Here is a 24,281-nt window from a genome sequence, read left to right on the forward strand (position 1 = left end):
AAATCCAATAAAAGTATTTTCCCAGCAGGGAGACTCTTATGCCAAAGAGAATAATGCGATCTTCAAGATTGCTCAGCAAATAGCGCTGTTTAAAGAGTTCATATCACAACCAGAGTACTGAGCAGGTTACATTTGTCTTCATAATTCTTGGTCTTTCTCATAAAATAAAATGAAAACACTGTCTGGGAGATCAACAAAAAACAGTGTGTAGCCTTCAAGGCTACCACCAATAAGAGGGACATGTCAGTACAGGCAGGTGTGTGTCAATTTCTCACTTTGTACAGCCATTTCTTACAGGAAACAGCAGGCAGCAACCCCTCTGACCCCAAAACTATCTGCTGAAGATCTCCTGGAAATGAGTTTAGAAATCAGTGCAGCACCACTTGTTGGGCAGAGACAGCTCATGCAGGGCAGGGACTGTACCAATGCAGGACCCAGGGCCCACAGAAGGAACTGGAGAAACTTCATAAAACAGTTCATCCTATTTTAAAAATTTTCCAAGAGAATTTTGGAGCAGAACAGACATGGGTTTTCACATGTTATCTTTCATTCTCACTTCGGTAAAGACTAAATTTAGCATCCTATTAAAAGTGTCATCGGTCCCACGTTAGATACAAATATGGGGATGGTCAAACTTCTACCTTGTTAGCATTGTGGAATTGTTCACATATCTCATCCATCTCCCCAAGGCTAGGACTCAAAGCCTCAATGCTGACTGTCCCACCGGGCTTCTCCTCTCCATCCCAAGCCATGCCCTTCCTTGAAGGGCACCAGCTCCTGGCGGTATTGTGAACAACAAAGCTCCAGTGTGGGGCATGCAGACAAGACCATCTCAGGCATCCCGTTTCTGGCAGGCTGCCTGCTCATCCCCAGGCACTTGCTGCAGCCAGGCTATGCAGGTCCCTCTGTGCACACAGCTGTTTCACACATGTGCCGATCCAAACAGGACATCCAGATCCACTCTATAGCCTGAGCTAATAGCCAGGATACTCAAGCTACTCCAACAAAACAGGCTCTTGTGCTTCAGGTTACATAGTCTCCAGTCCCTATGCTAATGGCCGTTTGGAGACCTCATATTAACAAGTAACAGGATAGCATAAATACATAAACTTTGCACAAGGACAGGCAGAGGACTACAGCTGTGCGCCTCAGGCACAGTCTGGTGGGAGTTGTTGCTTTGGTCTGTTCCTGCTGATGCTGCTGAGCTGGGCAGTGATTAGGCGCCTGCAGTATGAGCCCACAGGTGCAATATGAAAGGAAGAAGGAAACAGCATCCTGCACTGAATGCTTCAGCACCTGCATTTCCTGTGACTGGTGCAGGTATTTACTGGTAATGGATTTAGCATCCTAGCTTCATGGCTGAGACAAGAACACAAATACACAATTTGCACAAAATGAGTTGAAGTGTGGTACGATTCACTAACTTTTCTTCCTAGCTTACTGAAAACTGTTACCTATTCTGAATTCAACAGAGCTTTTTTCTTCAGTTTTCTGAACTATCTTACCAGGCACGTTTTAGAGAAACTTACACCCAAGTAACAGTTCAGTTCTGCAATGAGCTCCTTTAATTCACATCAAAAGCTGAATGTCAATCAACAACAAATACGCTGTCAGGAGCAAATAGAACTCGTTGAAGATAAAGCAACAACAGATTAAGCTGAAAAAAAAGAACAACAACGCATACACACATTAGAACAAATTTTAGTTGTACTTTATTTAATTAATGAAAATCTACCTTAAAAACAAAAATCGGATTTGATAACCCAATACATTGGATTTGAGAAAGCTTCAAGCTTTTAAGCACAAGCTGGAAGTCACAGTCTCAAATGAGAGTTTCAGAGGCCAAAGCAATACACCGGAACAAAGTAGTATCGTTAGGTGGAGCCATGCTCCTTGCACCATCAGCGTGGCTTCAGGCACGATATTTTTTAGCTGTCAGTTACAAGAAGCTTTTGTACTTGTTTTACAGTTATGTTTGTTGCATTGCTTACCTAGGCCCTGGATTAATGGAGAAAACGAGCAAGTTTAAGCACTTGCCTGTCCAATTACTACCAACAGACAATTTACATTGTGATAAAGCTAGCTTTATTTAAATGAGGTTCAGACAAGAATTAACTTTACATATTATTAACAGCTTTGGAGCTACAAACATAAGAATTGGGATTACACAGGTCATGCTATTGTTATTTCATTTTACCTGCTGCATTTATTGCAATATGGCTTAACGTACATAGGTATACAATTTGTACAAATTCAGCCAAGTTTGCACTTGTGAGGTGTTATTAAGAGCACAATTAACTTGCAAGGCAATTTAAACCTGTGGAAACCAACAGAGATTGTTGGAATTGCCCAAAGCTAGGGGGAAAAGCTGCCACTAACAATGGACAAAGATGGACTGGATTGTTTGAAACCACATTGTTCGGCTTTAAATATTTATATAGTTTGCTCTGAGGTAAAGAAAAATCTCTTGATGCTTCCACACAGGGCAGCACCAGATGGTGCAATCACACCAGTGCAATCAGTCACATTGCTTGCTGTATGTGCAGCTCCGAGGAGAGGCGTGCACCTGCTGTAACAAGAGCATTTGTACACTAAGAGTTGATCATAAAATAAATTACTATACAGGTAGGATAGTGAGCTATTGTTCACTTGGTGGCATCGGTTTCACAAAGTGCCATCTGTAACCTTCACTTTAGAAATCAGAGCTGAAAGGGTTGACTTGTACCCCATGTTTGATTCTAATGTAAACAACAAAAGGAAGGACCTACTCCTGTTGGGGACAGGCATCTCAGTGAGGCTTCTTTCTGTCTTTAGATCACCCTGCTTACCCCAGTCTGCAGCTGCTCTCAGTCCAACCCACCTTAGGTGAAGGTTGTTAGGAACTCAGCACTCCAAACTTTTCTTCAGTCTTTTGCAATCCAAGGCAGAATTCATTACCAACCTCTTACCCTCCTGTCTACTCCCCCTTCAGGGAATTGGTAAGAGCAGCAAGGATCTCAAGAAATTGGAAGTGCTGTGATGGGAAAGAGGTTCAAGCCTGGGTTGGGAAAGGAGGATACTTGTATGCAGAATGGATATTAGATGACATGGGTGGAGGTAATGTCTTGGGGATGGATGGGGCTGTGAACAGAACTGAGCAGACTGGAAAGAGCAAGGTGTGATTTGGGGTTGTGGTACACCTGGGGCTGCTGTATGAGCAAGACAGCATCAAAGGGGTAAGCCTGAATAGTTCTCAGAAACCTGAGAGGACTGCAAGTTGAAGGGACATTGGTCAGCATAGCTAGATCCAAAACAGGTCAGGGCTCTCCTTTTGTCTTTAGAAATGTCATAATTCTACATTAAAATCAGAACTGGGCTTAGGATTTACATATAAATATTCAAAGCATGACGGCCAAGTTTCGGAGAGATTTTACAAGGGGAAAACCTGGAACAATAAATAGGAGACTATATGTTATTGAATTTCACTCCACCAATATCAATTTCCTCTCCAGGCTACTCTACAAAATTCCTTTAAGGGTACGCCTAAACAGTACAGAAGTATCAGAGCTCTACATTAAAATCAGAACTGAGATTAGGACAGACATATAAATATTCAACACATTACAGTCCAGTCCTGAAACCTGTAGTCTTGAACAACAGAAAAAGAGTACTGTCAACCTCCTTTCAAGCTACACTGTAGAAATAAATTTTGACTAAATCAGGCCTGCACAAACACAACCGAACAGATAGATACCTGAATGGGACTGAAAGGCAGCAATCTTGAGCACCTTGCTCAAGAATCTGTGCATGATCCAGTTCCTGCTGTTTGACAGACGCACCTTCTGTCAGCCATAAGTCTCATGTGTTCTCTTCAGTCAGCTCTCCTCTTCCCTTCAGCACAGAAGTAGAGCAGCAGCTGTGGCCACTCTCTGGTCAAATCAAGGCAGCTACGGAAGATGGTGGAAGTAAGGGAGACTGCAGAAAGGAGTTAGGGGATTTAGGGATGAATGAAGAATTCAAGAAGATGGGACAGACAGGACGGACACGTTAAGTGAGGGAATGGTAACAACTCTGGCACAAAATTTAGTGGTCTGTCCATTCACTCTGATGTGCATCTCCAGTCTAAATGGGACATTTTCAGCAGAGGCAAATGACCTTCGAATGGGACGTGTGTGGATATACCCAATATTAAAGGCATTGGTTTTTAATGACAAAAAAGGTGAAGTCTTCAAAAGAGCAGGTGTTAACATCCAAGAATAAAGGGTAGTGAATTAAGCTCCTGGTTCTCTCACAGGATTGTCAGTTGTTCTCTAGCACTGGTATCTCTCAAAACACCACATGGATCCTTAGCACATCTGAAAGAGAAAAGGCATTAAAAAAAAAAGCTTTATTAATGACAATTTATCTCAAGAGCATCTTAGTATCTTTCTCAAGTAGTTTTAGAAATGGATTTGAAGACAGTCACCTGGCTTAGTTAAGCAAGCATACTAAATACCTGCAAGAGAGATTATAACTGTCACCTTTTCTGATTCAGATTTCACTGAAGAGCAAAGAGCTTTGGGAATTAAGCACTTCAATTTTACCACGGAAGGCAACATAAACCTCCTTTAAAATTTTCTTTTAGAAACTGTTAGCATGAAATCATGTTCGTGGATTAAATCCCATACATACTCATATTGTAAGTGTTTAAACTAGGAAAATTGGAAATCACATTTTTTACCCCCTAGAAACATTACCCTAAACTACAGGTCAAGACAAAGACCTTTTACGCGAGAGTATCTGTATGGAAAAATGGAAGGCACTAAGTAGCCCGAGAGACAGTAAAAAGTGTGGAGAGGAATCTCTGGCCAGTTAAAGTTGGAAGCAGTTATCTTTTGCTGGAATAAGGGAGGCGGAAAATAAATAAATAAATAAAAAAGAGAGCAGTTGCAGAAATCCCCAAATCTGCTTTGCAAAGGGTAAGAAAATGCTGGTTAAGACTACTACTTACATTCAGAGCCTCAGGAGCCAACGAGTTCTGACTTTGGGGACCATCACAATCTGTGTCTTCTTGGCAACCATCGTCCTGCCACCTTTGCGTTTTCCCATCTTCCACTGGTGGGTGACCATCTTCCTCCCTTTCTCCACATGTTTGCCTACCTATATATTGGTCTGAGATCTCCACAACCTTCCCAATCTCCTTTTCCTTCAATTTTGCTTGGTGTATATCTAGGAGGTCTTTGGTTGAATCTTCTGAAGTACTTAGTTCTAATGTTGAGCTTTGAACTCTCACACTTTCCCTTGAAACGTCTTCAGGAGTAGTTACAAAGTCAGAATTCTGACTTGGTCTGTCTTCCAGCACCTCAGAAGTTAACAGCATGTCTTTTGTTTTTTCTGCAGCTGCTTCTTTTACTGGGAGTTGGCAATCTACCTGCGTACTTTCCAAAAGTTCAGGTAAAGTCGTGAATGATGGGCTTTTCCCTCTGGACTTAGTGTGCTGTTCTGACTCTAAGGCAGCTGCCTCTTCCGTTTCTGTAAGTTTGTTAACAGCAGTCTGGATGACATTCAATACAATTTTTGTACTCTGGGACTCTATAGTCCCCGATGGAACAACATCCGTCTCAGATTCTGAGTGGGGGAGAGTGAGACCGTCACTTAAAGGAGCAGCGTTTTCTTCAGGCTGATCCATACTCTGGAAACTCTCTTGCTTCTCTGATATTCCATTAACATAAGCATGAGTTACCTGAGGCTGGGCTGCTTCCACAATACCAGGCTCTGCAGTCTCACAGCCTGAATAGTCAAGAGTAGAAGCTGAGATTTCATTAGAAGCCATTTGTTCTGGTGTAGTTGCCAAGGGGTCTATAGTTTTGGCTGTCATGCCTGTGGGCGTAGCAGCTTCTGCTACAACATGTTCTTCAGCTGCTGCAGCTGCTACAGGCACTTCCAGAGCCTCTGAGCTTTCAGCTGGTGGGGAGGCAGAGTCATGGCCTTCCTCCTGCACAGAGAAAACTTCTTGCTGGACAGCTGTTGAACAACATTCATCATCTTTCGCAGCTTCCTGTTTTCCAGATTCAAATTCTTCTTTGTCTGTTTCCATCTGCCCATTTACGTTTTCTTCTTTCTTAAAGTCTTGACTGCTTGAGATTTCTGCAAGTTCTTGTTTTGTTTCTGCAGTCCTTTCTTCAGCTAAGCTGCTCTGTGTTTCACTTGTCTTAGGACTTATGTCAGTGTAGATGGTGCTTCCATTTTCAGTGACATCTAAGCATGCTGATGCTACAGTAGATTCGTCTTCTTCAGTCTTGGGAGGGTGCTCAGTGAGAGCACTGTCAGACAGTGAGTGTGTTTCAGTTTTGAGCATGGACTCTTCTGTTTTACCACCTTTGATTTCATCATTCTGGGAGAGGATTTCAGTTGTTTTTTCTATGCATTCTGGCTCTAGGACAGGGACAGGATCTTTTGCTGCAACCTGCCTGCCATCCTCATCCTTCACACTCTGCTCAGCAGCTTCAGCTGCTTCTGAGACAGCTGTCTCTGAAGTAAGTGCTGAGGCTTCTACCTCATCGTGCATCGGAACCTCAGCAGCAATGACTTCTGTGCTCTTCACTCTATGGAGCACAGCACCATTTTCTTCTCCCTGTGCAGGTGTCTCTCTAGGAACTGCTTTGGTACAAGTTTGCTCTTGAGAGTCTAACTCAGGAATCTCATCTTGACCCTCAGGACTGACAGGGACTTCTGCAACATCTGCTTTTGTGCACACTGGTCCCACGGGGAGTGTTTCACCCTCTCCCTTAAGTTCTGCAGGCTCTTCACCTGTAAATCCTAACTCAGAGGTTTCATCTTCGATCTTCTGTACCTGTGGAGAACAGTAACAGACCTGTAAATAGGGGTGTGAGCTGGGGGAGACTGAGAACAGTCTGGACGGAAGAGCAGCAGAATGTAAGACCATGAAAGGAGTAGGGTTATGGGAAGGACGTGAGTTGATGACATTAAGTTTAGTGGGCCATTAAGATCCCAGCATGTCCAGTGTGTCAGGACACAGCTCAGGAAAGAATGGACAGTTGACACACCTGAAACATAGACTAAGCCAAAAATATGGTGGAAGAAGGTAGAAACAAATCAGTCACAGTAACTCCTGCATGACATGGAGATAGTGATGTGATTTCTATTCCTCCCTTTGCACAAGTGCCTCAGCTGCAACTGTCTATGCCTATGACTGAAGATACCAGCTGCTATGTAAAGGTATCATACGGATCCCGGCTATATTATATGTTTTCACATAATATCTTCAGTCACAGTGTGCTGCATACTAAAGACAATTCTTTTCAGCACCATCTGATCCATGCACAATATCACCCACCCCCTTTCTGTAAGAATTTCATCCACCACACTCTGCAGCACAGGCATCTGCAGCTGCTTCTTCTGGATCTCTGTGCATCTGTCTCACTGAAAACAAACTTAAGTTGCTACACAACAAAGGTCTTTGATAGGGATATTGCCAAAACCTCGTTCTAAATCAGATGTAATATCTTTTTTTTTTTTTCCCCTGACAGATCAACATTTTTGTTTTATGTAGTACTTACTTCAGCCTGCACTTCTGGAATATGGTCCTCTCTCCTCCCATCTACTGTCAAGTCTGTTTGGGGCAGTTTCTCTTGTTCTGAAGGCTTCTGTTTTACTAATTGCTCCTCCTTGGGAGTTACTGCTTCACTGTCTTGTGATGAGGGTTCCTCTATTGTCTTCTGCACTTCAGCTATTTCTCCATGGTCTTCTACAACTGCTTCTTCACAGGTCTGCTGCTGGCCTTCATCTCCCAATACATCCACATTCTCATATCCTTCTGTGCTTTCTTTCACTGCAGCAGATATTTCACTTCTCTCTGAACGTTCGTGTACCCTCTCTTCAATGCCATTTTCACCCTGAACACTCCCTGCACCTTCCAGAGGCTGAACATCATCCTCCAGTTGTTCTCCTTTTTTCAAGGGCTGTTCAAGCAAAACCGTTCCCTGCCCTACAATTTTCTCATCTTTAGCATCATCTTTCATTTCTGACTCAATTTCTTGTACAGTTGAAATTACAGTTGCTGTTACAGTTCTTTCAGAATCCAGCTGTGCTACATCTGAAGACTTAACTCTTTCAGCAACTTCATGAAGAACTTTTTGTGTCTGTTTGTCTAATTCTTTCAAATTTTGTTCAGTGGCTTCTACTTCTTGTACAGGTGTAACTTCCTCTGTGGTATCTGGAGTTTCTATCAACTGTGAAACAGCAGAAACCATTTCAGTTGTCTCTTCAGCAAAGGACACTTCCATTGTTTCTTCAGCACAGGAAGCTTCTGCTGTCTCCTCTAGAGCAGTCACTGCCTCTGAGGTTAATTCTAGCTCACTTGCTGTGGCATCATCACTTACATCCTTTCTCATCTCTGGCATTGTCTTATCAACCACCATCGCTTCTTCTACAACAACTTCTGGTTCAAGCACTTTCTCAGTTTCTTTCTCCTCCTCTTCTTCCTGCTCAATGCACTCTGTCAGAGCAGCAGATATCCATGATGGTGACCTTTCTTCAATGCTGGTAACTGCTCTTTCCCCTTCCACAATACTAACAGTAACTGCATGTACTAACCCTTCACTGGCTTGCTTAACACTCAGCAAGTCTTCTGATTTTTCAACTCTTTCTGCCTCTGAGCTTCGTTCTTTCAATGCTTCAGCATCTTTTACTTGCTGAGCTTCAATTTTCTCTTGCTCTGCTGCCTCATATTCAGACAAAGGAACAACAGCTGGAACATCTGAATCTTCTTCAGCTGTTTCTGCCATGTCTTCTCTTGCTTGCTTAAGATGAGTTGGTTCTGACTTCCCATCCGACTTCTTCTTTCTACGGCCAGGCATAAGTTTTCTAAACGGAACCCATGATTCATCTTTTCCAGGCTCACCATCTGATGTTGAATGCTCCAGGCTAGATCCTGTGACAGAGTCTTCGGTTCTCTCTTCCATTCTCGTTTTAGATTTTCTTCTTGGAGTGACTAACCTTTTAAATGATTCCCATGTTGAAATCCCTTCACCTTCAGATGGACTTCCAGCTTGTTCTGGAGAGGAATTCCCTTGTCCTTGATCACTCTCCTGAGAGCTAGTAAGAATTGCATCTGTTGCAGTTTCTTTGCTCTGTCCAGATTCTTCTATTTTTTGGCTTTCCTGACCAAGCTTATGTTCAGATTCTTCATCAGATGATGATGATTTCCTGGCCCTTTTCTTTGAAGAACCCACGCATATAAAAGCTTCCCAAGACACAGAGGTGTCAACCTTTCTTTTTGGCTCTTCTGTGACTTTCTCTGGTTTCTGGTCCATTCCATTTTCTTTCAGCTCTACCTGACTTTCTTCAGCTGCATTTTCAGTTACTGATGTTGCAATGCTCTTTGTCTTATCAACTTCTTCTTCTTTGTCACTTTCAGAAGGTCTTCTTACACGTTTTTTGGGAGTCACCATCTTTTTAAATGATGCCCAGGGTGTAACACTTTCTCTTTTTCTCTCCACATCTGAAATTGCAGCATCTTCATTTTCTGAGACTTGTGTTCCATCTACAGATTTTTCCAAAGAAGGAATTTCATTCAGCTCCTCAGGAGAAGAAGCAGAACTCTCTGCCTTTTGTTCTTCCGGGCTATCTGGGGAATCTGACAAGTGTTGAGTTAATTCTCCTTGCTCTCCTAACTTAGATTCTTCTCTTTTGCCTTTATGCTTCTTTCCAGACAGTTTTTTTAATCCAGTACCTGTAAATAGTTTCTTTAAAGGACTGCCTTGTAATTTAGCTTTTTCTTGAGAAGAGAGCAGTTCAGCTTCATTTGTGATACCTTCTGGAGGCCTCTTTCCACTTGCTTCCTCAGGAGTTATTTCTGTGATTATTTCGCCTGGTTTGATACCATCAGCACCAATTTTGCCTTGCAGTGCTTCATCAGTGGGTTTGACTGACTGTTGATCATCCTCTGTATCAAATGACTGTTCAGAAGTAGAAAAGGACTTCGGTTCAGCAGCATCCAGAGCCAGTTTTGCCTCTTCTTCTTTGCTCGCCTTCTTCTCTGTGGTTCCATCCTGAGCTTCTCCTTGTGTCTCTAACTTCTCAGTGACGACTTCTGTTGTGGGTGAAATTTCCAATTCTGCTGTCGCTGTTTTTTCAAACGTTTCTTTCTCTAGTAGAAAAGGTTTACTTCCGTCTATTCCTTCAGGTTTTTTTAAATCTTCACTACAACCTTCCATTGCTAATAAAGATGCTGTTCCAAGTTTCTCTTCAGAGGATATTTCAGTTCTGTCATTTATTTCACATTTCTCCGTTGACTCCAGATCTTTTCCTACAGGTAGGACTTTCAATTCTCCATTCACATCTGCAGTGATTACAGGCATCACTGACTTTGTTGTTAGTGGTTTCTCTGCCACCTCACTGTCTTTCTCTCCTTCATTTTTTTCTTCCTTTTTACCAAGATCTTCTGAGACTTCCACCAATTTACTTTCTTGATCTTCAGCTTTTCCCTCCTTGGCACCTACTGTAGCAACTGCTGCTGCTATATCTTGCTCATCATGCTTGGTTACCTCCTCCTTCTCACTCGCATTAAATCCTATGGTTGTTGCAGTCTTTGACTCCTGCTTTTCATCTTCAGTTTGCTCTTTCTCCTGTGTTTCAGTGGTTACTGTTATCACATTCTTCTCTCCAATATGCTTCTCAGACTCCGATTTCTCCTTTTCACTGGTTTCAGTCGTTGACGTTGCTCCCTCTTTTTCTTGCTCTTCTTTCGTAGGAGACTGTTGTTCATCTTCCTTAGGCTTCCTAAAACTCTTCTTTTTTCGAAATCCAGTCCATCCCTGAGAAAAAAATTTTCTTAATGGTGAGGCAGTCTCAGTGGCTGAAGCAGATGACTGAGAACACATCTCATTTGCTTCCGGTGTTTTAGGAGATTCATCTTCTGTTTTTTCATTTTTCAGTGCATCTTTGGTGTCGTCTTCTGCAGAGGGTACATCTTCAGGCATCACTGCTTCTTCTGAGCTGACTTCTTTCTGATCATCAGCTCCTTCAGTGACTTGTGTTTCTTTTTTCACAGTAAGCAGCTGAACTGGTTCTGACTTTCCTGTCTTCTCCTTCTTTACTGTGAATCTGAATCCAACAAATTTAAAAACCTTTTTAAAGCCCAGGTCATAGGACTGTGGCTCAGATACATGTTCAGCATCTTCTGCATCTTCTTCCACAGACGGCAACTGCTTGTCTGTATGAGCATCCTCCTTCTCAGCAGCTACACCATCCTTAGTGCTCGAGTCAGATGGACTTGTCTCCATAGTTTGGGTGTCGTCTTCCTTCAGAGTTACACTGGAAGGTTCTGTTTGTTCAACTGTTTAAAAAAAAAAAAAAAAAGAATATTTTCTTTCTTGATTTATTACTGTATTATACCTTTATATATATATACACACACATAGCTTTCCTAAACATAAACTTTCTATTATCTGTTTGCCTCTATGTCCTGTTAAAAATTTTAGAACTAGTTTTTTTTCTGATCAAAGATTACTTTAATCCCTCTCCTTTCTCATTTCACTGTATATGTTCTTTCAAAGTTTATATGCAGTTGTACCTTTAAGCTCATTATTTTCTTCTCTTTTGCAGCATTTCTCTTTTTTTCAACTGCAGAGCAAATTTGTGAGACAAACATTCAATTTTTACCCAATTATTACTCAAAGAATGTAAAGAATTGCATACGTAATTATTTCTGAAGTTAAGCTCAGAATCCTCTCCCTGCAGAAGGAAACCCTGGGGAGTGGGAGGGGTGAAATACTGACCTAAATTGACAACAAGTAAAGGAAAGCTCATTTTACAGTTCTGTCCCAAAGGAATGGTGAAATGTGAAAATGCCCATGATAAATTTCCTAATTTTCTTGAAAACTTGTAAACCCCAGGACACTTGCATTACAACATATTTGTTTTAAAGATCATAAATCCTGGAACAGTCCCACAGATCACATCACCATTGCCAGACACGAGCATCATCTACAGCAATTCAACATCGCTCGAATTTAATGAGGTTGTTACTAAGCAAGCAGGTAAAATCCTACTCTCTGGTCCTCACACATCTGTGTTTGCATTGTCTCTTTCTTGAGCACTGTTTGAGTTTTTCCTTCAGGATATTGGCAGACACCCTCTCAATCTTGCTGGGACAATTTCTGTGTTATCACTCCTTCTAGCTATGAGCTGAAGGAACTTACAGACTGGTATACAAGTTAATCCCCCTGAGATGTGGGGGTTAGCAAGCCAGCACACATCCAGCTTAGAGCACACAACTGCAAGTTCCCCATGCCCGCAGATAAGTAAAACTGTTTTACATATTATTAACACACTTATAATAATTCTAAATGCAAGTCCAACACCTTTTTCCCCAAGGAATTTTGGAGAGGAACAAGGATACTTATGCCATTTAAACACAAACACACACACAAAATGAACACTAGACTGTTGCTGTTGGAGTCAGAATTTTAATAATAATTGTGTGATGAACAATACACAAAAGTGAAGTCCACAGCAAGTACAAGGTACCAAAAGATTCTTCATCTTTGATCCTGTCAGGAGTTCAATTGAATATTGTTCTTGATGCTTAACTTTGTGTAACAGGTGCAAGTGAAAGGGCATGCATGAGGCAGTGTGCTCTTCTTGCTGGAATGCTAAGGTGACCAAAAAATTAAAAAAAAAGAATCCAATGTTAATAGGCAACATCTTAGGAGAAGGAACTGTTCCCTTCATTAAGCTTTACATGGTACTTCAGCGCAGAAGGGCATGCAGGAGACAGATTTCAAATGCACATACATCACTGCATTCCCAAAATTGATTTATTATTTATTTGATCCATCTGTAAGTTGGATCCAACTGCAGTGAGCCTTCCTTTGCCCAAGGGCTGGACCACTGAGCTCCAGAGGTCACTTCCATCTTAAATGCTTCCTCAGCACTGCTTGTATACGACCCTTTTAGGAAGGGCTGCATCTTTATAAGAGCAAGGACAAGGTATTTTACGCAGGGCTGAAACAACTAAAGAAAAATGAAGTCTATAGGCTTGTAACAGCTGCCTAGGTGACAAATCGTGTTTACATTCACTATCAGTAGCCTACTGGTTGTTGCTTCCCAACCAACATAAGCAAAGCAGTTTATTTTTCTCATCATCTAACAACTTAAAATTACTTGCTTTAATCATTAATTCTGATTCACTTAGAAGTGTGACCTTTGATAACAGCCCAGATCCCTGAAATTTTCAAACATGGACAGAAGTGTCCGAATTGAGTCATCCACATCTGAGTCAGGTTATGAATCAAACATACGTAGTTGTACACTGATCGTACATAAGCATAAAGCCAAGGAACTGCTCTTGTATCCGTGTTCATTTATTCTTAGGTCCAGAAAAAAATGCATTCTCCTTGCCATCAAACTACGTAATTTGAACAGGAAGCTTATCATGGTTCAGTGGGAATTCGTGGACTTAGTGGTATTTCTTCAAACACTACAGTACATAACATATTTTTTAGTTATTTAGTAACAGGGAGATTGGACCTTTAATATACTCTCTAACATGTATACAAATAGATACACAGTTATCTCTATATCTGTATATTTGTTTATACATCCAAACTTTGTTGTCATAGATACTTATAAGTACTACTGTTTTCAACACAGCAGCATTTATAGTGGTATTAATTCCTCCTCTTCTTTCCCAGGTAGAAAAGGTGGTATTTCTTCCCTTTGTCTGTGCTATAAGTTTTTGTTTGTTTTTCTCAGCTATGAAATTAAACACCTATCATTTAATGTCAAACACAGATTTGTTCCCGAGCCAAGCATCCTAGTTCCTCTCATGTAAACAAGATTGACAAAGCCTCCCACCTGTTTCTCCTCAGACCTGCACTGATGCCAGCATGCTTACTCTCACAGATGGATGCTCTGTCTCCATCTGACATGACTCAGATAAAGGTAGAGCAAAAACCAGAGCTCTGAGCCAGCTGGGGATGTTGGCTTTGTGAGGGAAAGAGCAGAAGCAGAAAGATAGTGCGAGTAGAAGAGAGGAGAAAAGGCACTGTGGATCCCTGTGGGCAAGTGCTGAGCAGGTGGATACAACTTTGAGGGCCCTCCTATCCTCCTGCATGCAGCCCTTGGGAAAGCATGCTTATCATTTTGGAGAGAAAGGAAAAAAAAAAAAAAAAAGAAAAAGAAAAAGTCAACTGCAACTATAAACTTAAATGTTTTTTTTGTTTGTTTGTTTGTTTTTACAGTTTATAGTTGCAGTTGACTCTACGTTTCTTTTTCCCCACTTTTCTTACACTTGTTTCCAGGAATTTAGAGTTTTGGGTAAACAGGATTACTATAATTGAAGAATGATGGAGAATACAAATGAATGAGGTATTTATTTCTGAAGTGAGAGATAAGGCCTAAGACTAGTTGCTAAAGGCATCTCTTCACACTCACAATAAGCATTCAGGGAATTTTTGCTCATTCTATTTGTAAACTGATGCATTCATAACACACCAGTACGTAGACTTGCTAACTGTAAAAAAAAAAAAAAAAAAAAAAAAAGTGCAGGTGAAACAAGCTGAAAAACTATTACAAAATCTATAGATTCAATTGCTATATAGTAAGACTGCAAATGGAACCAGAAAACAAAGATAACACAGAAGTTCAGAGGCATGGGCATAAGCTTTTAGGAACTGTTAAAGCAGGTTGTGCAAGGCCAGAAAACACGCTGCCTTGCAATACTTCATTAAGGAAACTGCAAAAGATAAAGACAACTTTACAAGAGTGACAGAACACATTTTTAATGCCAGTCAGAAAAGCTGCAGCTCTGCTCCCTATTTTACTCAAGCATCACTCTTTCACAAGAGGTAGGCATTTCTCCCCTCAGCACCACAGAGCTCAGCTGCCAGCCTCAGGCTGACTATTTGCCCTTGTTCCCAGCTCTGCTTTGCTGCTTTCCTCTGCTCCTTCCTACATAAATCACTGCACCAAGATGCTCCAGGTGCTTTTCCCCAGCACTGGTCAGGGCGATGCAGCAGGACAACCACCCCATGCCATCAGAGACTGTCCTGGCTTCAGGACAAGACAAGTACCACTCACAAACCATGCCATGACTCTACAAGATAACACTCAAATGGCTGAGAAGCCAACCATGCATGCTGATCTTGCTGTTTAGCAGCTGGATTCCTTAGTGACATTTTTTATTAATGACATTCTCAGTGCCCAAATGTTGCTAGCGCACTTCTGAATGCAAAGCAAACAAGCAGCTCCACTGCAAAGGCTTTGCAGGTTATCTGCACAAGGTGCTGTTAAGAGCACTGCAGCAGTCATCGCCACAGGTACTTTGGCAAGGCAGCCAGTGCTTTGTGAGTCAATTCATAGGATTTGAAAGCATCCTTTGGGAGCACAAGAGTGCCTCAACAAAACACGAAGCACTCCTGAATGGTGTTTCTCTTGGCCTGTCCTGGGGGTAAGGCTGCACTCCACCAGCTATGGGCTCATTCAGAAAAGCCAGGGAAAAGAGCTACAGCCAGAGGCACGGATAAAAGTCATAGGTCACAGCACAACATTGATTCACTTCACTGTTTAAACTCACTATGGCTAAGGACTAAAGCTGTAATTCCATTTTAACAGCTTACGCAACAGTGAAACTCTCAAACATTTTAAGATGGAATCAAAGTGCTGATTGTGTTTTAACCACTGCAGGTGGTCTCCTTCCTCCTGAAAGAAACAGGATATTTCTTGGCTAAGGAGAAGAGCTTGATTTTTTTTTTTTTTTTTTAAGCTTTAGGTAGCTTAGTCCACTGTAAGAATATATTTGCATTTTATCATTACTATATTGATAAGATGCTGAAAAAGTAATATTGTCAAACCAATTCTTACTTCACTCTATTAAAAATTAAATTAATGAACAACACTTCTCCTTCAACAGGAAGAGAGCCACCACAGCAGTTAGACTTAGCCAATCCCATCATCTCCTGTCTCCAGAAGTAAGAATACCCTTATACTGGTAGCTGCCAGCAGGGGAAAAAAAGCATCAACTGTAAGAGTTAAACCCACAGCACTTGGAGTGCTCGCAGTCAACCTTGTCAACATCTGGAGCTGGTTGACTTTTCCCCCTAAGGATTTGAAGCGCTGTGCTGGATTTTTTCCATGAATTCCCTGCATTCTAAGTCTATCAGATGGATGTCACACACACCCTGCACCCTGTGTTTCCAACCCGACTGACCACTGAAAGACTCCAGAGGACTTTTGTTGTTGCTGTGTTGTTTTCATTTATGCAGTGTCTAACTATTCAGGCCAGATCCTACTCGTAGTCGCACACACAACACTCTTGGTGGGCCTGCTTGAACCTGAATGAAAATTGAAGCTGAAGGATGATTTCAGAATCATTTTCCACCACTGTACTGAGATTTGCCACAAATACGACTCGCACAGAAAACCTACAGCTCTAGAACTCACATGATGGGGGGATGCAGGAGAACGTAATTTAAGAATTTGAACTGAGCTTAATACCAAGCTTTCATTCAATACATGCATTTTTCCCTAATTAACAAAATTATTATTAGCAGAAACATTTGAAGGCCAAGCCAAGCAAAGCTAACAGCTGATCCAAATGGAGAATCAGTTGAAAATAAAGCAAACCAAACAAAATGCAGTTTTAAGTGAGATCTGCAGAAAACCTGCCCTAAATAGATTCATTTAGAACAAAGCACCTATTGGGAATAATTAGGAAAACTGAATACTTAAGCAGTGAAAATAAATAAGCTGTGCTTTTGGGCTTTCATTGCAGAGTGCAGGAATTGGACACCATTCCCTGACTCATGATTCCTTTGACTTCAGATTTCAGGAGGTCAGGTTTAGTAAAATGAAACAATTCCCTCCCCCCCCCCCCCACTCTGCAATAACATCATGAAGCAAAAATATGTCCAGGTGTTGCCTTTCCAACAAAGCTGGGGGCTTCGTTGTCTTGGTTCATCTGTGGTGGTACTGCTTTTTGACAATTTATTTCAAATTCTTGCTTGCTTTACCTACTATTCACAATATTTCTACTTCAACGTATACATTCTCATTTCACAAAAAGCAGACTTTTTCCCTTTCCATTCTATTCCCTCCATTATTTCTACAGACTGACTGACTCTCAGCGTTAACTGTGGGGAAAGATTTCCTTCAGAATAATTAAATACTATGGGAGGACTTAAAGATTTTTGCACAACAAATTTCAGAGTGTACACACGCATTTTCTATTCACGCTCTTCTACCAAAGCATTAACAAAGAGCCCCGTTCAGTTCAGCCTTTAGTTCTCTGGTACTTGAGAGGCAACTGAAGAGTTAAGTCGTAAGATCTCACATAGAGGGAAGAAAAAAAAAAAAAAAAAAAAAAAAGTTGAAAAATAGTTGTAATTTTTCATGGCTAAGGACTCCTTAAGAAAGCAAAACCAACATCCCCAGAAAGGGACACTGCACGTAACCTCATATGAAATAAACTTTAAAGGAAAGCATTTCCGCTGTGATGCTGTATAATGTTTTTTTGCAACCCATTTATTTCTAAAAGTTTATGCTTTAGCTGTACTTGTCTGCTCCAATCCAGAGAATAACTTCCCAGATTCCAGGATGGGACATCGTATGCTTCATTCATTCAAGACTTTGAAATGAAAGAAGAAATATCTTAATGCTTAAAAAAAAAAAAAAAAAAAAAAAAAAAAAAAGATTATATTATATTAAATTTTTTTTTTGTTTGTTTGTTTTTTTTTTGTTTTTTTTTTTTTTTTTAAACAGGAAGGTCACTGAGTGTGGCTTGGATATACAGTTACCGTATTTAAAGCTTTTTCATTAAATGCACTCACAACAATAAACTACTCTCCAACCAGTCCAGCTGTTCTGCCTGTGAACCAAACCAGCATGCTGCAAATATTTACGAGATTTCATGGTTGTCCATACCGTCCACATCTCATGTTCTCCAACTTTGTTTTGCTTTTTAAAATAGAATGTATTCACTAAACCCTAGACGGATGCACCACGGTATTTGAGAAAAGTATCTGCTCTGTTAGGGGCAAGAAAAGGATAAGCAACACGGCTTAGAGCTCACTGCAACATTTTTGAGAACCCCTAACAAAAATGCACAATGAGAAACAGATTGGAAGGTGGTTTTTTACAAAAAGTTGTTATTGTTGTTGTTCAAAGCATCTGCATAAAGGATAATTACCATCACACACAAACAAAGGAGATACTGTTGTAGCTACACTAGTTAGACAAATGATAGCTTAATACGCTCCTGCATACCAACAAGGAAATGCACTCTGTCCCTTCAAAGAACAATAATGTGTACAATGAGCTGGATGCAGATCTTAGGAAATGCACTACACAAGCACTGGTGATACAGTGAAAATTCAAGTTTCTGTAAGAATTATTAAAGAAAGAAAACCTCAGATGATTAAACTGTGCAACCCCATAAAGACATTGCTTTAGAAAAACAGTTTAACCTTTAAATACTAACAATAAGGGGAAATAAAAAAATAGAGAACCCTCGAGGAAAAAGACTCAGCATGTGATAAGCTCATTAAACATCAAGTTTAATGAAAACCTCATTGTAAACAGCAGTGGGATACCTCCTCCCCTACTAACTGATTCAAATCACGTACAGTCCTCCCCAGGGTCCTCCAAACGGTGCTGGACTTCTGCAGGCTTTGTTGTCAGGAGGTATTGTAACAGCAGAGTGCTCTGCATGAACAGCCCCCACCATTTGTTTGAAGCAGTTTGCCAGTGCCAGCAAACAAAATAAAAGCAAACAAACAAATATTCACACAGTGCAGTAAAGAGCAGATTCCTAAAGACATCACTATGAGGGAAGTGCTGATGCAAACAGATTACCTTTGCTAAGCAACTAAACCTTTATTTTTTTTAATTAAATGTCATAATGCTGCATTGTTTCCAGATAAAAGACAAAAGCTTGTGAAAAAGAAGCAGCATAAGAATTCCACCCCCCGTAATGTATCACTCCTTCAAGCAGCATACCCTTTTCAGAAAGCCCAGCTGGTTTGTGGTGGGAGCTCTCACACTTCAGTGGCTCACACCGTGTTTTCTTCAGCTGTACAGAGCCCTATGCATAGAGCATCAAGCTCTGATATCCCAGGCTGAGATCCTTCTGACACATACACCACACACACCCATTCCTACGCCACAGTGCTACTCTCCTCTAGATTTTGCTTCGTTATAAAGCTGTTAGAGTAAAATCTCACTTTCTCTCATGCAAATGATTTGACAAGGGATAAAAGATGCTCACTTCTACATGTCCTCATATTGCACTGGGTTTACCTTGCGAGATGCAGCCTGATGCAGCAAAATTTTATCTTAACCAAGAAATGAAGGTAAAACTGTCACTGTCTTTTTTGTTATTGTTGCTAAGTTTCAGACCCCACGTCATATTCTGATACCGCAGAAAAGAATTGTAAGCACCATTAAGTATCTTCAGCCTTGCATCAGAGGTGCCACTTCAAACATGCAATTGAAGTAACAAGAACTTTTAAAACTTCACCAGCTTTTGCTGTGAAATGGTTCCCATTTGGATCAAATACTTACGGCAGAGTTGTTACCTCCTGCCCCACAGCCAGGAAACCCATCACTGGTCACACAATACTTGTGAGAGCCCGAGGAGCGCTTCAGCATGCACAACCCAGCGCGCCCCACCCCAGCAAGCTATAAACCCACTGCAGCACAGAGTCACACAGCAAAGCCAGGCACAGCAGAGAGAGAGAAAAAAAAAAAAAAAAAAAAAAAAAAAAAAAAAGAACCAAATAAAAAAAGACAGTGCTTACGTTTTAGTAACGCCACGCTGCCTTACCCGTGATAGTTATGGTCCCCAGCATTTTTAAATTACAGTAATAATAAGAAACTTCCTTCTCACAGTATGCAGTTCCTGATATTCGTGGGTCTGGAGCAGCCTCCTGCCTCAACAGACGCGGCGAGTGGGGCGGACCAAAGCCGTGCTCCCACTGCCTCTCCCCGTCGGCAGCTGCCCGCGGTGGAGGACCATTCCCTCCTCAGCTGTTCACTGCACAACCGAGGGAGCAAAAAGCGACTCGGGAGTGGGCTGGGCTCTCACGGTACGCCAACAAGGAGCGGGATCCCTCCCCTTGCCTGCGCCAGCACCAATTGCTGGCTACCAGACCTCATGTGAAGCTCTGGAAGTGTTTGGAGGCTGCAGAAGTGCAGTTTAACTATTCTCTTTCCATCACTTCACTGCTGGCAATTAGAGTTAATTATGCTCACTCCAAACACTTCTCTTCCCCTCCCACCCCCCTCCCCTTCACACTAAGAAATAACCAGTTTTTGAACAACAGACTGCTTCTGCTTCCAGCTTCTGAAACACCTTTCCGAAGCAGCCACACAGTATCCAGGCCAAACCCCCGTGTTACAGTTACAATAATCCTACAGATCGCATTGGGTACCTCCAAAGCTCAGCTGCTGCCCAGGTGCTGGACCAGCCACGCACAGCCCTGAGCCTATGTCCACCAGCACTCCCCAGTTAGCTTCGCACAACAGCAACATTGGTGATAAGTTTTGGCTCTCTGCAACAATCTGCCAAATGTGAGACTCAAATAATGACCCAAGTGAGATGAGGAGCATTCCCACTATGCATATGTATTTTCTCAATTCCTTCACCATAAGCAGTTAAACCCATTGCCACAATGCTTTATTTCTGATTTTAAAGAGTTAACAAGCAAAGCGAAACAAAGAAATGTAGAATTCAGTGATTTATCTCTCTCAGTGGAAACAGAGCTTTCTCTGAATGAAGTGTGTAAAAGATACTTCCCCCCCACCTTTAGTCATCTGCTTAAGGACATGTGGACCAGACACTGCAGAATGGATACAAAGAGAGATGGATATCTGAATGTAGCATTCACTTGAAGAACCAGATTTGTCAGTGCTTTAACAATTTCTCCTCTCTATGGATGCTGTTGTCACCAACTACCGATAGCAGAAAATATGTGCTGCATCCCCTTCATAAGGGCTTTGCTTTTTTTTTTTTTTTTTTTTTTTTTTGCAAGTTTAAAACTTTGAGAGCAAATCCATGGAATTTATGCTTTCATATAAATCTTGTTACCGCTTAGGTGCGATTCCATTCAACAGTCATCATGCAACCACCTGAGAGGTGATATTAAAGAAAGTAAAGCCTTTTTGGGCTATCTACTCAAGTAAACATTCCCAACGCTGTGTCCATAAAGCATCATTCATCACCTATAATCACCTGCATCTCAGCTCTTTTTTATTACACATCTTAAGAACACAATGTCTGTACAACTAAAGCTACAACTCATAATCAAATCAATAAAAATTACTTTGATTATTATCTTGAAATTCATGCCTTTTTAAAGTCCTTTTCCATTACTTGATCCAGAATTATTCCATAACTTCATCTAGAACTTGAATAACATGAAATCTACAGACTATTTCAAATTATTGGGTAATTTCTACTCCTTAACAACTTTGAGTATCTTCTCTCATCCCTATCCACTACAGGATATTTTAAAAGGGAACAGTGCTTAACACGAGTGAAAGAGCAAATACACTGCATCCCAGTGTTACAGTGCCCAAAGACTCTACCAAAAGGATAAAGAATAAGGTGCAAAAGCTCAACATAAAACAAAATATGGTGAATTTTCTATTGGGATATCAGCAATGGCAATTAATCTGAAGTTGTAGTAAAAAACTGCCTTTACTGGAATTCAAAACCCAAAAAATATGAAGGGCAACACAACTGCCAGAAGCCACTCCAGAGGCTGACACTGAAAAATGTGGTCCCTCCTCCTTTCCCCCCCATCCCTCCCCTGCTCCCTCATTCCACAGCACTCATTGTCTGCTCTGATCAGATCTCACCCCCCCCCCCCCCCTTCCCACCGCCTTGCTGAGAAGGTCAGCCCACAGCTGGGTCCTGGAAGCTGATGCCTCCCAGTGCTGGAAGAAGCAGGAACAAAAGTCTGGCAAGGGCAGGAACAGAGGAACAAGCAGCACAGTGGCAGGGCAGGAGAGATTCCCAGGAGGGAGCACACAGGGAGTCCCCCCCCCCAGTAACACACATTTGGGAGATCAAAATACAAAGCTGATTAAAATGTGTATGAAAGAGAGCTTTAATCAAAAGAAAACCAATGGATCAGCTGGCTGTCACCTCTTGTGAGTTCAAAATAGTTTTTCAAAAGCCAGCTGGATATTGTTCTGGGCAGCCTGGTCCCAGCAGCCCTGCCTGAGCAAAGCCTGGAGTAGAGGGCCTCCTGAGATCCTTCCCACCTCAATCAGTCCATTATTAACATCAATATCATGAATGAATATATTAAAATATAATTAAAAAAAAAAAAAACGGTGAAAGAAGAGATAGGTCTACACAGCATGAAACGCTAACACAGGAAGTGGAAATTGAGCTGTTACTTCAGGCAAATGCTCAAGACATTGATAGCAAGCAGAGGTACTTCAGGGCAGCACTATGGGAAAGGAAACACCCCAAAGGCAGAAAGGATGGCATCCTGTTCTGCTGACAGCCTCAGCCCTAACTTGTTTGGTACCTGAACTCTGACATAAAGAAATGCATCCCCATAAAATAACACTCTAGAAGCACTTGAGTAACCCAGGGACCACCTGAGCAACTACCTATTCATTAGTTGAGGCCAGCTGAGCCTCATGTCAACTCCTCACTCTGTTTAGCATCCAGCCTCTAAGATTAGATCATTAAACACAGGTATTTACTTACTGCTTGTTGTGAGGGCTTCCACATGCTGTTCAGGGGGCTCTTGGAGTGGTGAAGTCACCTCTGGCTGCTGCCCAGTCAGCTCCTGAGGTGCCGTAACATCTCCTGGTTGCTGAGGCTCCTGTGGTGGGACTTCAAGCTCCAAGTTGTCTTCATTAATATCAGGTACAGGTGAACTTGCATCTAAGGCCTGGACAGTCACAAATCAGATGAAGAATGGTAGCAGAGGAGAAAGAAGAAAGAAAGAGTATCATCAGTATCAGGTTAGCTTTTTTAGTACAAAGCATTGTTCTTCCTTTCTCATTTTGGGTATATGCATGCACGCATTTGGAAGAATACTTCTATGCTTCTGTGTAGCATCACTTCTTTTTTAAGATTATTAACTTCAATAAATCAAAACACTACTGTGAGAAAAATAAGAGACAGACCGTAATCTGGGATTATTTACTGTACTCCTCTCCTGCATGAAGTATGAGGAAGAGGCAGGTCTTACAGACAGCCCTATAACCTTGTGTAAAAATACATTTCTAGTGTATCTTCTAGCATGGAGGAAAGCGTTGGGATAACACGAATCTAGCTAACGGAAAGATAATTTCCATTCTTCAAGTTGTTTGGCACAATTGCTCTGATATATACAAGAATTCTGCCTACATTTCAGCCTTTGGTATTGCTCCTCTGCTCATGTACTTATCTCATGATCATAAGCAGTATAGTTACAGAAAAAAAAAAAAGAAAAAAAAAAAGAACTATTCAAGACAGACAGTATCCATATAAATCCCATGTGGAAATTCAGTGAAACTAGGATTAAAACTAGAGTTTCAGAGCCTCAGTTACTAGGTAGAGCTCATCCTTAACAGAGAAAATAAGTCCACAATATTTCAGGACTCTGCACTATAATATTTGAAGCTTTTTTCCTAAATTTGTCATTTTGAAAAAACCTCTCCTTCAGTTTCTATATTTGATACATTTTAATCACCTCCAGGATGTCTATAGGCTTGTCATGTAACAAAGGAAGAGATTTTTAAAATAAAAACATACCTAAACAATTAAGTTGTGTTATGATCTCTTAAAAGAAAACAAAAACAATTCCCTCTATACACACTTCTTTACCTTTTGTTTGTTTAATTAATTAGATATCCAGCTGATCACATTCCCCTCTAACAGAAGCTGTTTCAACTAATTAGACACATCTCAAACCTCTGCTCCTGAAGTGCAAGTCTAAAGTTCCTCTGATGGAAAAGCAAACCTTAATTACATATCATTTTCTTATTACCCTGCTGTATTCCCAAAATACTGGCATTGAAGACTTGTTAATTAAGTGAAGGAATCACAGACGCACCCCATCTTCCAATGTAATGCAACATCCAAACACACAAAGCACCAACCTGGGATCAGAAAGACGACATGCTCTTGATGAGCATCTTCCAAAACAGCACTTTAAAAAGGTTCTGAATGGGCAGAGCTATTTACTTATTTTTAGTAACAATTGGCTTGCTGCAGTGAAATTCCAAATCAACACACAATGTGCCAGGAAAAGGGCTTCCCTCTTATCTTTCAGCTTCCTTTTCACTTGCCAGGC

The 24,281-nt window shown here is 41.2% G+C and overlaps 1 protein-coding gene across 1 annotated transcript in view; it reads right to left on the reverse strand.

Annotated features, from left to right (window-relative positions):
• Positions 1 to 1,542: 1,542 nt before the first annotated feature.
• The window catches only part of AKAP12 (A-kinase anchoring protein 12), a 31,517-nt gene continuing 8,778 nt past the window's right edge, over positions 1,543 to 24,281 (reverse strand). The window contains exons 2-5 of the mRNA XM_042816228.1: positions 22,706 to 22,892; positions 7,539 to 11,317; positions 4,970 to 6,811; positions 1,543 to 4,334 (exon numbers count right to left, since the gene is read on the reverse strand). Coding sequence (XP_042672162.1) covers positions 4,326 to 4,334; positions 4,970 to 6,811; positions 7,539 to 11,317; positions 22,706 to 22,892 — 5,817 coding nt within the window. The 3' untranslated portion in view covers positions 1,543 to 4,325. The remainder of the gene's footprint in view (positions 4,335 to 4,969; positions 6,812 to 7,538; positions 11,318 to 22,705; positions 22,893 to 24,281) is intronic.

This window comes from Centrocercus urophasianus, unplaced genomic scaffold (genome assembly GCF_019232065.1).
Source record: "Centrocercus urophasianus isolate 14NV4802_14NV808 unplaced genomic scaffold, USGS_Curo_1.0 seq_10, whole genome shotgun sequence".
Taxonomy (NCBI): Eukaryota; Metazoa; Chordata; class Aves; order Galliformes; family Phasianidae; genus Centrocercus; species Centrocercus urophasianus.